Source organism: Genypterus blacodes, unplaced genomic scaffold, assembly GCF_046128005.1.
Source record: "Genypterus blacodes isolate CSIRO-AG114 ecotype Tasmania unplaced genomic scaffold, CSIRO-AGI_Gbla_v1 ptg000348l_1, whole genome shotgun sequence".
Taxonomy (NCBI): domain Eukaryota; kingdom Metazoa; phylum Chordata; class Actinopteri; order Ophidiiformes; family Ophidiidae; genus Genypterus; species Genypterus blacodes.
The window spans coordinates 1263128-1277325 of NW_027467132.1; the positions used below are offsets into that span (position 1 = coordinate 1263128).

Genomic DNA, 14198 nt, shown 5'->3' on the forward strand with positions numbered 1-14198 from the left:
AAACTATTACAATTCATGAAATAAAAAATAAAATGCATGAAATAAAATAAAACCTGCAGTTTATTAGGAGTTTGTTCCAGATGTGTGGTTCATAAAAACTCAACGCTGCCTCTCCATGTTTAGTTTAGACTCTGGGGACAGAAAGTCGACCTATCGCAGATGATCTCAGAGATCCTGGCGGTTCATAGCAAGGCAGAAGATCAGAAATGATTTTGTCTTTTTACCAAAGGAGAAATTGAAATTAACGGAAAAAATGTGACCCAGGACATCAAATAACACAACCCTGTTCTCAAAGCAGGCTTGTCCTCAACCATGGTCCTTTATGTGGCAGCATAAGTTATCGTCATGTAATATAAATGATGGTGAATAATCTAACCCTGTCCATCTATATTTCATCTAATGTAGCAATTAATAAGCCTTGATATTGTTGTGGAGGCCTCAACACATTTTTGGAGCCACTAGGCACTAGAGTGTCTCAAAACAAACCAGTAGAGGGAGACCAGATGCAATATTCTTCATGCAGGCAACCTGTAGTGGACATAGAGAGAACAAAATCACCCTAACACTACAACTAAAACAGCGTTGACCCACAATTAGGTGCTCTCTATGTTAAAGCCTTTATGCACTGCAGATGTAATGCAAATGTTTGAATTTAGTTGTGAAGGGTCAATGAGAATTCAACATATACATTGTGTTGAGTTAGATCTAATGTGGACTCTTGTGTTTAGGTGATTTTCTGGATCTTTCCTTCGCTGTACCTTTGCTGCGGCATCATCGCCACCACAGCGCCCCCACCTGGCTGCTTTGATGTAGTGTCGCTGTCTGAAGCAGGCAGGCTAACATGAGCCGAGGCAGGAAGAAGACGGCAGAGTGGATAAACAATAACGTGGCGCTCACTTACGGTCCCGTGTGTGTATCATAACATATTTCTCGTTAGGGGAATGAAACCGACTTCCTTTGGTAAGCAGAATCATTTTTATTCAAACATATTCGATGTCGGTGCTTGTGTTTGTACACAGGAACACCGCCTGCCTGCCCTAGCCTGCCGGCTAACGAAAGGTGATGATAGCTCCGCGGGGTTTGTTTGGGGTCAAATAAACCAAACTTTGCTCCCAAAGCCCGTTATTAGTTCCTCTGCTTTGGGTAAAGACAACTGAGCCCGGGACAAACAAGTCAGGACAACGTTCCAAGTGTTCCGAGTCATCCAGCAATTCCGCACGGAGCAAAATCTTACAAACAAATAATGAACAGTTCTGTCAAGTCAGTTATACATGAAGATAAATAACATTTGTCAGATTTAGTGAATGGAGGTTTTACAGTTTTCCCTCTCATGATGAACGCCACGCACCGCGGTTAGCCGCTTGCTAACTTAACACAGTTATGGAGCTGTCTGCATGTAAACACTGGTCTGTTCCATGTAAAGCTCAAAGCTGCTCTGTGTTACGCTTTGACTTCAAAGCATCTGTGCGAGAGACACACACACTGCTGTCCTCACTGGGAGAGAACAGACTCCCTTTGGAACAAGAGTTTAAATATGTACTTGATCATCAGCTGATCATTCATTCAAGCAGGGCTGTGTGTGTGTGTGTGTGTGTGTGTGTGTGTGTGACATGATGTCTCTTCATCTCCAGGAGTGATGAAGACTTCAGTCTGAGCGACCCTGTGCCTCCATGCTGTTCATCACTCCAGCACCATCCTAGTTTTCTCATCCATCAGCCATTGATGAAGCACATTCCTCTGGTAAACTTGCACCTACAGAAACTGATCTTCTCATTTCCAGACTTCTGTGTGTTGTACAATATTTTCCTTGGCAATATGGTCCAGCACCATAACATCAATTATAAATGAGTTAGGGTGAGGGTGTCAATAATTCATCTCCCCTCAATCTGGTGTCCTTATTTCAGGAAAATGAAACGTTCTTTATGCCTCAGCTCCTTCAGCAGGCAGAATATTAACTATATAATAACATAATATAATGTATATACAAACCTATTGCATGTTTGTGTCACTAAATGATTCATACTAAATGATTTTGTATTTTGTTGTCTATTTGTCTCAGAGGCTTTGTTAGCCCCTTAGGCCGACCAACCAGGCTCCACCATCACACAGCAGCCACTGAGCAGAGTCCAGCTCACCACGCGTTTGAAGGTTTGAAGGTTCTTGTGGCCGACTGTGGTGTGGCAGCAGAGGAGCATCTCAGGAAATATGGCGTCGCCTTTCGTGCCTGTCCCTGTGCCCTTGGGCAGGACATTATCAGGAGGAAGCAGCAAGCTCAGGCGGCCTCAGCGAGCTTCATCTCTAGGCAGCGTCTCTGGCAGCTCTGAGCCGTCTTCTTCAGTTATCAGGGGGTCCAGGGCGGAGCGCGGCAGAGAAGGAACATCTCGGCATCAGTCTCGTTGCAGTCGGAGCCAGACGCCGCCGCCCTTCCACAGCCCTGTGACTCGGGCCAGGGTGAACGGGAACCTTGAGCCATCGGTGGAATACTCCAGTTGTCCCCGCTCTATATCTGACCCGTCTGGCTCCCAGCAGGCTGAGGAGAGGCCCGTCACCCCCACTCTGCTGGGGTATGAGGTCATGGAGGAGAGGGCCAAGTTCACGGTATGGGACGGTCATATAGCCTAATTTGAAGTTTTGCAGTGAAATAAATCCCACTATACAACCATCTGTACCATTTTATTATGATCTGGCTCACGGTGCCTTGGCAGTGTGTGAACCCTTTTGTTTGGCTACTTTTTATTTTATGACATTCTCCATTATATGGGGATACCTGGAAAACAGCCAGTGAAGGGTCAAAGTTGTGCGAGGTCCAGGCACAGATGCTGTTGATGCTTTTATGAACTTAAAAGCCTTTTTTCTTTTTCTTTAATGATGATTTGGACCAAACTTTTATCAGCAGGACAAGACTATAGGATAGAGAGTTCTTTCTCTCTTGGTCTTCAGCCTCCAAACACCGTATTTGTTTGTCAGACATGCACCTCACAGCCCTCGCTATCCTGCACAGGGTGGCACAGAGCCGGAGCTGGAGCATTTATTCAATTTGAGCATGACGATCACACAGACTGAGAGAAAGTGTTTGGTTTGTGTGAGGAAGCAAAATGTGTAGAAACAGCTCACATCACTGTTGTTTCCTTCCGCCTCAATTGAACAGAGAACAGATCAGGTTTAGGTAGAAAACACAACACACAACACACATCACACACAACACACACATTTCATCCCATTGACCCAAGAGAACATTTTTTTCTCATTATTCTGAATACATATTTTAGTGTTAACCGGAGACTTGGATGGAGAAATTGCAAACTGACTGCATACTTAACCAATGGTATAAAAATCAATCTCAATCAATAGTTAGTCAAATATATTTCTATCCAGATTTAACACTTCACACACTCTGGAAAACACAGCCACATATCAGGGATTCCTTTTGTTAAGTGATTTATTTTCAGCATGTTGGTTATTTGCTATTCATTTAGTAGTTCTTGTGTAATTATGTGTCTTCCCACTAAGTAGACCTTGTAAATTGTCTCGTCTGTGGCCTGCACATGTTCCTGACAGCCACAGCATTTATTTAACATGATTCAACATGATTAATCATTAGTAGAAACGTGTGAATCATAACAGTTTGGTTGTTAGTTAATGCTGAACTGCAGTGATAACCAGGACTTATGTTGTGTGTGTGTGTGTGTGTGATGTCTGGTCTTCCTTGTAGGTTTATAAGATCCTGGTCAGGAAGACTCCGGATGAAAGCTGGGTTGTGTTCAGGCGCTACACGGACTTCTCCAGACTTAATGACAAGGTGTGTATGGAAATCTGTCCTTGTGTTTGCCGCATGGACAGACTCTCATCTCCAGCCTCACTGAAGCTCAGTTTGTCACTTTGTGCTGCTAAAGTTTTAGCTCTGGGCATGTTTCCCTTGTGCCCCAGGGCTCTGTGGTAGTGATTAGGGCTTCACAAAGAAGAGCACTGTGTCCATAATGGCCAACAGGCACAAGCCAACTCAGGGAAATGATCTTTCATGGTTCAGGAAAGACAAAATACAGATGGGAATGATTGAAGGTCCTGTGATAACACAGTAATTCAATATAACGTGGAAAAATAAGCATTTACCACACTGTGGGCTTGTAAAAGATTTCTTGTTTATTGGCATTTTTTGTTGGCCATGGGAAAAAAATAAAATTGTTGTTAGAATTATATAACTGAGGCCGACAGAGTAAAAGCACAGAAGAAGAATTGAAAACACATGAGATGGGAGCACCCTTCATCCAACAAGGGGGGGAGAGAGGGAGAGAGGGGGAGAGAGAGATTCAATAGAAGCAGCGTAACTGACCAGAATACACTTTTTATTTAAATGATATTAAGTCTTGAAAATATTAAAACCTACATTCAGACGAAGCGTGCACACACCAAATGTGTTTCCATGTGGTTGAAATGTGTTAGATGTGTTGTGTTTGCATGATATTGGTAGGAGGTGCAGAGGAGAGGGAGATGCAGAGGATGAGGAGATGTGAAGGCTCCACCTGCAGACTGGCAGATGTGGACTGCAGTATTAAATTCCGTTCCGAATGTCTGCTGCATTAAATGTCTGTCTTACACAAGCAGTGGAAGTTGTGCCTTCCAGGGGAGAAGTATGCACCTTTTTATAGAAGAAAGCATCTGGCATCACAACGAGCATCCAGTTATGGGACATCGTTAGAGATTCTTTTAAACACAGAGAGGGGAAGAGAAGACACAAAAGAAAATGATAAACAACAGCACAACAGCACAACAAAGCAAAGTTATGTTGAAATTTCAAGGTAAGGTAACCACGGAGACTCGTATGACTCCAGCGTTGCTCGGTTGACGATCTCACAGGTGCAGATTTTACAGGTTGACATTTATCAGCCATGCCAGTAGTTGGGAAACTCATCATGGGGCTTTGGCAAGAGGAGAAGGGGGGAGGGACACGGGGGAGACACAAGAAAACAAAAAAGGAGAGACTGGACTGAGACCAACAGGCACAAAGACCTGTGAGTATAAATCATCATTCAGTCATGTTGCATCTCTCATATATTCTATTAGTCTTATAATTGTAATATTACAAATATTATAATGCTATATTGTTTCTTTCAGATATGATGACCAGATCTACACCTGACCTACAAACCTGCACTGTCCCATGTTCACTCAGGCTGCATGGAAGTGCAGAAAGAGACAGAAGCATGACTGTGGTGCCTCTGCATAGTGGAGCTTTCTAGAGTTCATATCAGACAAACACCTGTAAATAGTTTTAAAGAATGCCTAGATTGTAGAGGTTGTAAAGATGTAAATAGTTTATAATGTATCGCATGTGGAGCCTCTTTTTTCCATATTTGTAGGCATTTCAAAAAATTTTGTGTATATAAAGGTTCCATCTTTTTCCAATTTGTGTAAAAATAAATGATCAAAGAAATGTTTTTTCTTCTTTTAAGGTTCATGACATCATAACTGGTTACACTGCACACAAGACAGGTTTGAGTTCTCCCCGCTGGTAGACATGATTGTGCTGTTTGCCTAGAGTATCAGTTACGGGTGCTGTGGAAAAGATTGGAAAGAAATTGTAATAATGTGACAAAAACCACCCAGAAAGTGCTTTGGTCCGGAGGGTTCAGCTCCGTGTGCCTCTTTAGTTTGTATGCACAGTGTTGGGTAATATGTCAGTTGTCACCTCCTACAACTGTGAATGAAACGACCCAGACACGTCGTACTTCAGTGTGTGTGGTAGTGCTGTGTTTCCCCAGGAAGCCTCTGCTCTTCACCACCTGGGCACATTATTTCTCAGAGCAGGGAAGCTTGGGCCCAAACAGGGAGGTCGCCTGAACTCTTCTGCTCTGCTGGCATGGTGGTGGTCCCTTTAATGTGTATCACACTGTTTGCCTTATTCATCTACAGCAATAACTCATAACTCATGCCCTCCTTCGCTTTGTGTCTTTCAGCTGAAGGAGATGTTCCCGGGTTTCCGCCTCGCACTTCCTCCTAAACGCTGGTTCAAAGACAACTATGACAGTGACTTCCTGGAAGACAGGCAGCTGGGACTACAGGCCTTTCTGCAAAACCTGGTCGCACACAAGGACATAGCCAACTGGTGTGTGTGTGTGTGTGTGTGTGAGAGAGAGAGAGAGAGAGAGACAGACTGAGTGCTGCTGCTGCTGCTATTAAATATGCATTTCCATTGTGCCTTACCTTGCATTCTCCGCGACAGTCTGGCAGTGAGAGAGTTTCTGTGTCTGGACGACCCGCCGGGGCCCTTTGACAGTCTGGAGGAAAGCCGGGTAAGTGTGTGTGTGTGTGTGTGTGTGCGTGCATCTGACCCTCAGACCCTTGAAGGTGTGTCCTGTTTAGAACCAGCTTGTGCTGTTCAGTGAAGAGAGTAGTGCACCTTTGTAAGATATTAGTTTCTTGGCAATTCACTCCTCAAAACAAAAATAGACTGACAGGTTTCTGGAGAAAGATATTTTCTTTCTGGCCATTTTGAGATCATAATCAAACCCACAAATGCCGATGATCCAGATGCTCAAGTAGCCGAAAGAAAGCCAGTGATTACATAATCGCACCAGGGTTTTGTAGTGATGAATAAGCCTTTTAAGGTGGTATTTTAGGATTAGCTAACACAATGTGTCACTGGAACACAGCAGGGAAAACAGGCCTGTAGAGATTCCATTACAAATCAGCCACTTCAAGGCTGTATTTCTGTATAGTTAAGGTTTTTTTAATTGTTTAAACTTACAGGAACAAGGAATTTTCTCAGTGATTCCATTGATTGATGTGTGGAGCTGTTTGGAGTAAACCATCAGCTCTGTAAAGTGCTCCTGGAGTATATATGAGCTCTGGAGTATATATGAGTATATATATGGAGTATATATGAGCTCTGGAGGAGAGACAGTAAATCTGTGCAACGCCAGGCGCCCAGGATGGAATAATGCTGAGTGTTTGGAGTGCATCATGAGCAAATGTGTTTGTGTCCAGAACCCCTTTCAAGCATCGATTCTTTAGTGTTTCAGAGGCTAGAGATTGATATCATTTAAAGGGGCACATACACCAATTTTACAAATGATCTTTTATCCGTCATGGGGGAGCACTATTCAGTATACAGTAAATTCTGTAGAGGGCGCCGTGCCTATGATAACACAACGTGGCTCTGAAGACAACAAGTTAAAGAACTAAAGCACCACTCAACATTTTCACCTTTTTCCATTTTGTCTGGGGTCTTTCCTCTCTGCCTGAGATGTTCAGACGTACAGAAAGTTGAAGTTATTTTGCGTCTTTCCAGTATCATCCTCTTGTTATTTGTTTTTTTTATCTCTTCTCCCCTTCTCTAAGCTCTTCCACAAATTTCCTGTGACCTGATTTTCTCATCCCCTCTGTTATCCCTGGCCTTCCTCTTTAAGCCCCTCTTCCTCCCTTGTTCCCTTTCCACTCTTGTCCCCTATCTCCTTCCAACAAACACCCCTCCTCTCCCTGTTTCTCTTTCTGCCCTCTGTCTGTTTCCACTGCCAACAAATCTCCGCCGTTTGTCTCCCTTTCCCCAGGCGTTCTGCGAGACTCTGGAGGAGAGTAACTACCGTCTCCAGAAGGAGGTGCTAGAGAAGCAGAAGGAGATCGACTCCCTGAGGAGACGGCTGGAGGAGCGGGAGCAGGCCATCTTACATCTGGAGAAGCAGATCAGGTCAGCACACACAAACGCACTAACTTCCATAGAACACAGAAGTTAATTTATTGGGTGACTGTGTGTGTGTGTGTGTCCATCCCTTTCTTCCTCCCAGCGTGGTGTGTGTGAGTCCAGAGTCTGCCTGTAGGCTCTCAGCACAGAGCAGCCAGAGCAGCGCAGACGTAGACGCAGAGTCGTCCGTGGCAGAGGCTGACCAGGACGTACCTGACAACTCTGGGTAAACACACACACACACACACACACCCGCAAGCACCGTGCACACACAGATTCAGAGGTCACAGAGGTCGTGTGTGTGTGTGTGTGTGTGTGTGTAGAATCCTCAAACTCAAAGAAGCTTAATTATATTCCAGTAATGATGTTAATAAGAGGAAACTTGTACCGAGACACCTCGTAAAAAGTATGAATTGCGACCAAACCACAACCAGAGAAACAAACACACTCTCACACAGACACAGGTTTAAGCTGTAGGTTAAGCCTGCTGCACATTAAGTTAAGAGCCCAGAGGAAACACCATTAGCACTTCCGCTCTGACCTCCTGACCTAAACATTCAGTTTAACCACCAATTCTGCTGCGCTTGGAGGAAGCTGTTTCAGTTGAGTAGTTACTTATGCAGTGTGCGTGTGTGTTTGTGTTGTGCTGCACCGCCATCGTATCAAACAAAGCTTTTCTGTTCCTTCACAAATTTCCATAAGAAACATGTTTGCAGTAAATAAGAATACTGAATTTAGTCATCAGAGAATCTTAGAGAATAACTGGACAACCTGTCATCAAGCTTAAGATGAACTTTCCTCCGATCAGATCACCTGTTTCCCATCCAAGTAAACATGTCCTCTCATTTCAATCCTCAGTCTTCACTCATCGACATTTCTCTCAAAGGAAGAAGCAAACTCCATTGATTTAAGAGTCCTCAGAGACGTGTAAGCTTTCCCCTTTAAAAAGAAGCGCTCCCTTAATGCGTCTCTGCTTCAGTCAGTGCTTATCTGAGCTACTTCACCTAACTATCTTATAGAAGACACTTCATACATCGACTGCAGATGGTAGTGATCAGTGCTCATTCTCCAGTAAATTAAGAATAGTGAGGAAACATGGGGAGATAATCAGTGATCTCAGGCCCATTGAGGCGCTGACTTCCTGACTTCCTTCCACATCAATAATCCAATTTCATTGTATATTTCGTAAATATACACCGTGAAGTGTTTGATTGAAATTACTTTCACCTTTTCATTTGTTTTCTTGATTTTATTTGTAATGTTTTCCTTCCCTCCTGTATCTTTTCCCCTCATGTTCCACAGCAGTGCTGCCCCAGTCTGAACAAAGCTCCCTGTAACATGTGAGGTATTTCATGCAGCTGAACCTGTGGCCTTCCTGTCTCTCTGTGTCTTTCTTCCCAGTAACGTGCATCCCACTGTGCTGTAGAGGTGCTGTCCTGTTCTGTAGTATAGGGGTCTTGATTGTGTGTGGGTCTGTGGGGGTCAATGAGGGTTGGGGCCGCTTCACTTTCGACGCACAGGATTCAGCAAAGTCTGCAACATCACTCAGAATTCAGAGTGACTTTATACGAACCAGCCCAGGTGATAAAGAGGCAAGAGATGATCGCTGCAAAAATCAGTTCGCTAGTCGGTGAGATTTCTGCTTCATACTGAATCCATTGAGTCGAAGATGATTTGTCCCCAACCCCAGTGTGTGTGTCACCACAGTGAACTGTGCTCCCTGCATCACCTGTCACTAACCTTCACACTTGTGCCGTGCGTGGCTCTGCTACACACGGTGATGAAGCGCATGGTCACCAGAGGAGGGGGGTGAGATTACAATGAAGCCAGATTAAGGTGTGAAATGTAAAGCGTCGCCTCTTGACCGACCAACAATCAGCCCTCTGCCAAACACCTCACTGCTGTATCTGAGCGGCTCAATCCTCTTGATCTGATATTCTTTACCATCACAACAGATTCTCAGCCAAAGCCAGATTGTATTTATGAACGCTTCTTATGTGCTGTGCCGTGCGTTTCACTGCCAGGATTGAGTACAACTAAAACATGATCATAAGAATGCAATTCAATCAACAAGATACAGTAATGACACTGAAAACAACATCAAATCAAATCCAGCTTTAGTCAAAGTCATTTTGACATGAATGTGATAGAGCCGTAACAAATATGACAACACACAGTACACAATAAAATACATAATACACACACACACACACACACGCACACAAACCATAAGGTAAATGTAGTCACTTACTCATTTACACCATTTGCTGTTTTCTACCAGCGTTCCTATTTATCAGCATCGTTTGCAGCGTTGGGCTTCTATTATGGTCCTTCACTCCAATGAAGTGTGACCGTACCATCTTGTTGCACTATAGGCCATATCCGTTTCCGGCCCTATTCAAACTTGACGTTAAGATGAAGCCACGCCTCTTTGACACAGCGTGAACACAAACTGAGCATAATCAACTCCACAAAGGCCCGATTTATAGCAAAGGTATTAAATGTTGTTATTAAGTGGCCGCCGAGTTAACAGGCATGATGTGAATCCACTGTCTGTGACGTTCCCAGCAGATCAACCATGAGGCCATGTGGGCGTCCTGACACAAATCCCACCTTGAGGCTCTACAGGGAGACTCTGAGCTCCTTGGGCCAGTCTAAAGCCTGAACACGGAGGTCTAGTCTACACCCTGTGTCATCTCTGAGTACGGCCCCAAATCAAGAACAGCTGGCGCACGTGGCATCTCCAGAGATTTTCCACCAAAGATTCAAATTCCAGTTTGTGGTTCGATGTATTGTACACATATGGGTGACAAATGAAAAAACAACATAGTGTCTCAGTAAAGGGCTGGGATTGTACAAGTCCTCCTCCAAGTGATGGCTGAAGACAGAGGCCTCACCATGAAGGTCAAAGGCCACAACATACGATTGACCTCTGCTCTGTAAATCAGTGACCCCCCCCATCCCCATGCCCTATGGATGACCGTAGGGCGTCCTTTAGGCGCATTTATGTTGAAGCAGAGCTGTCAACAGTGGTGCTGATGCCTCCCTCTAGAGAAATTGTAGTCGTAGGGAGGACTTGTCATAACGAATACATCTGTTGAGACTAACTAACTAACTTAACTAACTAACTTCTGTCGTGTCGTGGCGTTAATATCGCCCTTTGTGTCTCCTCAAACATGGATCTCTCTTATTCAGGCTTCTCTAACATTTCTCCTTGGATTTTCTTAGACCTTTCCTTACACTTTCCTTACATCTACATTTCTGATCTGTGAGACGGATGTTGACTTCTTCCCCCCTGCTGTGACTCCCATCTCTCCAGCGGCACGTGTGAAGTCCTACCCGTGAAGTCCTCCGCCTGTTGGTCTGGGCCGTCACTCAGCTCCTCTCCTCCAGTCATCCAGGTCACCCAGCTGTACCACGGGCAGCTGGAGCACTAGCAAACAGCATGGGTCCTCCGCTTTTCCTTCCTTCCTTTGATCCATCCCTCTCTTATCCATGTTTTCATCTCTGCTATTCCAACAGACACCACTTTTCCCCAGTTTTCCTCTGCATCCATCATCCGTGCTACCCAAAGTTGAGTTGCTCCTCATGTTTTACTTATTATTCGGCTCTACCGCCCCCTTCTCCCCTCTCTATGCGCCTTTCCCTCCATTCGATCCACAGTCTAAACTCTGTTTCACCTTCATATCTTGGTTTTGGATCCGATTCGTCCTTTTACCAAAGATCTGTGGATAAAGTTGAAAAGGACACCATTCTATCTGCAGCAGAGATTTGGTTATGCAATAACTCTGAAGGCTTTCTGCCACTTTAGATTAGGGGTACATCTGGAATTAAATGGATGCACACTTTGACATCTCGCACTGAGCTGGTCTCCATCAAACCATGTGGGTTTCTCAGCCCTTGATCCCTTCAGATCCTCCTGTTGTGCTCAACAGTTTGGGTCACACTGACAATATGATTAGCATCCTCACCAGGCTCTGCAGTCACTGAGACAATCCACAGAGAAGCCGAGCCACCAAATCCGTCTCTATTGACATTTATTGGCTCCTAATTTATGACAAGGCTCTCGTTTCAAATCGGTAAAACAGCACCCCCACGTGGCCACAGGAAAAAGAAAACTTGACGATAGTGACTCAGGATATTGAATGTGTGATCCTCTCGTGCTTTTTGTTGTCCCATACTGCCATGAAGCCTTTGTGGTAACCGTCAGACCCCCTTAGTTCAACCTGTGAAGCTTCGATGAGCCCAGGTTCAGTGCCATACATTGCTTGCAGTTCTGCAGAATAATGTGCATCAAAGCAAGAGAGAGGGAAGCAAGAGTGCCAGGGAAAAATGATCCTGATGTAGCCGAGTGTGAATAATCATCATAATCACTTCATCTCCTGTCTACATTCCAGAATCTTTCCTCGTTTTAAACACACAGATATTTGTTGCTTCTGTTCGCACTCATTATGCCGATGTAACCAAAATGCATGAATAGTTACAACACCAGACCTCCGTGGTGAAGACCTTTTTGCCAGGTGTGGACTCTGTTTCAGTTTAAGGGTTAGCGAAGGCGATACAATGTTTATGCTTTAGGCACTTCTAACGATTTTGGATGAAGTGATTCACCAGCTGGATGTAGGTTACATCACCCTGACACATAGCATCATAACAGCACAGGTTCTGGAGGTACCGTTGACCTATCAAGTTAATCCACTGAAACATGTAGTGATTGGAGTGATTGATGACCTGAAAGCCTGAACACAATCCCCCCAAAGCCATATCTTGAGACCCAGACTGTGGGTTCCGTGCGTTGGTACTGTCGATGTTAAATAGTCTCAGACGTGACCTGAACAAGGTCATGCAATGCACTTTACGGATGAATGGGAATGCATCGTCTGCATTTGACAAACAGAGTTTTACTACTTGAAGACAGAAGCAGGTGCCTTCCTAACACTCACTCTGTTTTGCGTTTCATTTCTGAATCCGTGTGTAATTCACTAAATCTGTTGGGATTTTGTTAATGTTCCGGGAATTCCTTTCATGCGTATTTGTAAGTGCCTTGAATTTCTTTCTTTCCTTCGCAACTTTTGTTTTTGATGTGTTAATAGCTTTGGGTTCAGTGAAGTATGTGTAGTTCATCACACACTGTCATGGTTACTCACACACAGAGAGAGAGAGAGAGAAGCTTTCAGATCACACTTGTGCGTGCGTCCTGTATATGTAGTTGCTTGGAATTGATTGATTGTTTTTGTAGGAGTACATGAAAATGAATATTGAGTCTTAGTTTGCTCACATGTGTATAAATCCTGTTGCACTATATCATATATATATTTAAGAAAAAGGGTGTCACTACTATTTCTCTAAGGTTTAAAGGGATAGCTCACCAAAAAAGTGATCTATAACAATAAGAAAATAATGAGTTTATCAGAATGAAATATGTGAGCTACACAGTTAAGATTCTGTACTTAACACACACACACTCACACACACACTCACGTGTCAGCTGCTCATTCCTCACTTCACCTCACACTTCATCAGATTGCTTGGTGTCTTTGTGCTTTGCTGATTTAGGAGTGGTGAAGTTAGAAAGCAGGCTTTCATACACTCCTGTCCAATTTTAAAAGTGTGATGTTTTCAAACAAATAAACAGTTCCTTTATATAATCTTCCTCCAAGAGTGGACTTGTTAACTATCATGGAACCTGAGGCACATTATGGCCCCGTTTACTGCAGTTTAATGCTTGAGAGATTACATTTTACAAGGCCTCGTAATCTTTTACAAGGTCTTCCCTACAGATGTGTTTGTTATGCAGCCACGGCCATGCAGGACACTTTTTTAAAAACACCATCATAAATACATTTAATCCCTGCTTTTGCTGCGGCAAATTCCTCAACGTTACAAATCTGTTCAATCAATCAATCACAACTTTAACTCTCCTTTGGCTGACTGGCTTACATGGACAAAATTCACTTGGATCTATCGGGGTGTTTTTCAAAAGCCAGCCGGTCCCTGTTGCTTTAAGAGCGTTCCAGAGACGAGCGAGGGGGGTCGGGATCATGCCAGCAGGCTCCCAGTTGCACAGTGTAGTGGCGTATGTTGACCCACGTGGCTCCCAGGATCCCATCAGCCATTCTACCATGGCACAGGTGCATGCAGACAGGTTTAGAAAATGCAAACCTGTCGCTGAGGCGTTACTACAGTTAAGCTATAAAACGTGTTAATGTTTGTGTAGAGCCGGTTTGAATGTGAGAGACGATGTTCTTCAGGAAAGGTGCCGGGGCTCATTTAGCTTTGAGAATTATCTTCAAAAGGTTCCAGGTTCATTGGTGCATGAGTCTGTCCCCTCTCTGTGTCCAGGGAAACATGTGGTGCTCTTGATTCAATAAGCCAGACCCATGAGGCACCACGCACCTTCTCTGTAAACCCCTCTGAAACTTTCCCCAAGCAAATGCCTCACAAGTATAGTGTTACAGCTCCACTGTGTGAAGGGTTTAACTTGAATGTAGAAAGGAATGCGTAGAAATTTCAAAGCTAT

The 14198-nt window shown here is 44.1% G+C and overlaps 1 protein-coding gene across 6 annotated transcripts; it reads left to right on the top strand.

Moving 5' to 3' along the window:
* Positions 1-794: 794 nt before the first annotated feature.
* snx16 (sorting nexin 16) lies at positions 795-13331 on the top strand. Of its 6 annotated transcripts, none has more exons than XM_076138076.1 (10): positions 795-960; positions 1632-1740; positions 2060-2598; positions 3713-3799; positions 5955-6103; positions 6221-6290; positions 7548-7684; positions 7782-7904; positions 8984-9023; positions 10998-13331. In XM_076138076.1, the coding sequence occupies exons 3-9, from the start codon at positions 2206-2208 to the stop codon at positions 8997-8999; spliced, it is 975 nt and encodes a 324-aa protein (XP_075994191.1). In that variant the 5' UTR covers positions 795-960; positions 1632-1740; positions 2060-2205; the 3' UTR covers positions 9000-9023; positions 10998-13331. The 6 variants fall into 6 exon arrangements, with proteins under 6 accessions (XP_075994191.1, XP_075994189.1, XP_075994192.1 ...); XM_076138074.1 differs by having other exon boundaries at positions 8981-9018; positions 10998-11097; XM_076138077.1 differs by having other exon boundaries at positions 8984-9018; positions 10998-11089.
* The last annotated feature ends 867 nt before the right edge of the window (positions 13332-14198 follow it).

What these genes read in the sequence shown, in the direction of transcription:
- snx16 (XM_076138074.1), top strand. Translation starts at nt 2,206, where the DNA reads ATGGCGTCGCCTTTCGTGCCTGTCCCTGTGCCCTTGGGCAGGACATTA. An exon ending in TCTCCAGACTTAATGACAAG is followed by an intron (nt 3,800 to 5,954) that starts GTGTGTATGGAA and finishes TGTGTCTTTCAG; the next exon opens with CTGAAGGAGATGTTCCCGGG. An exon ending in CATCTGGAGAAGCAGATCAG is followed by an intron (nt 7,685 to 7,781) that starts GTCAGCACACAC and finishes TCTTCCTCCCAG; the next exon opens with CGTGGTGTGTGTGAGTCCAG.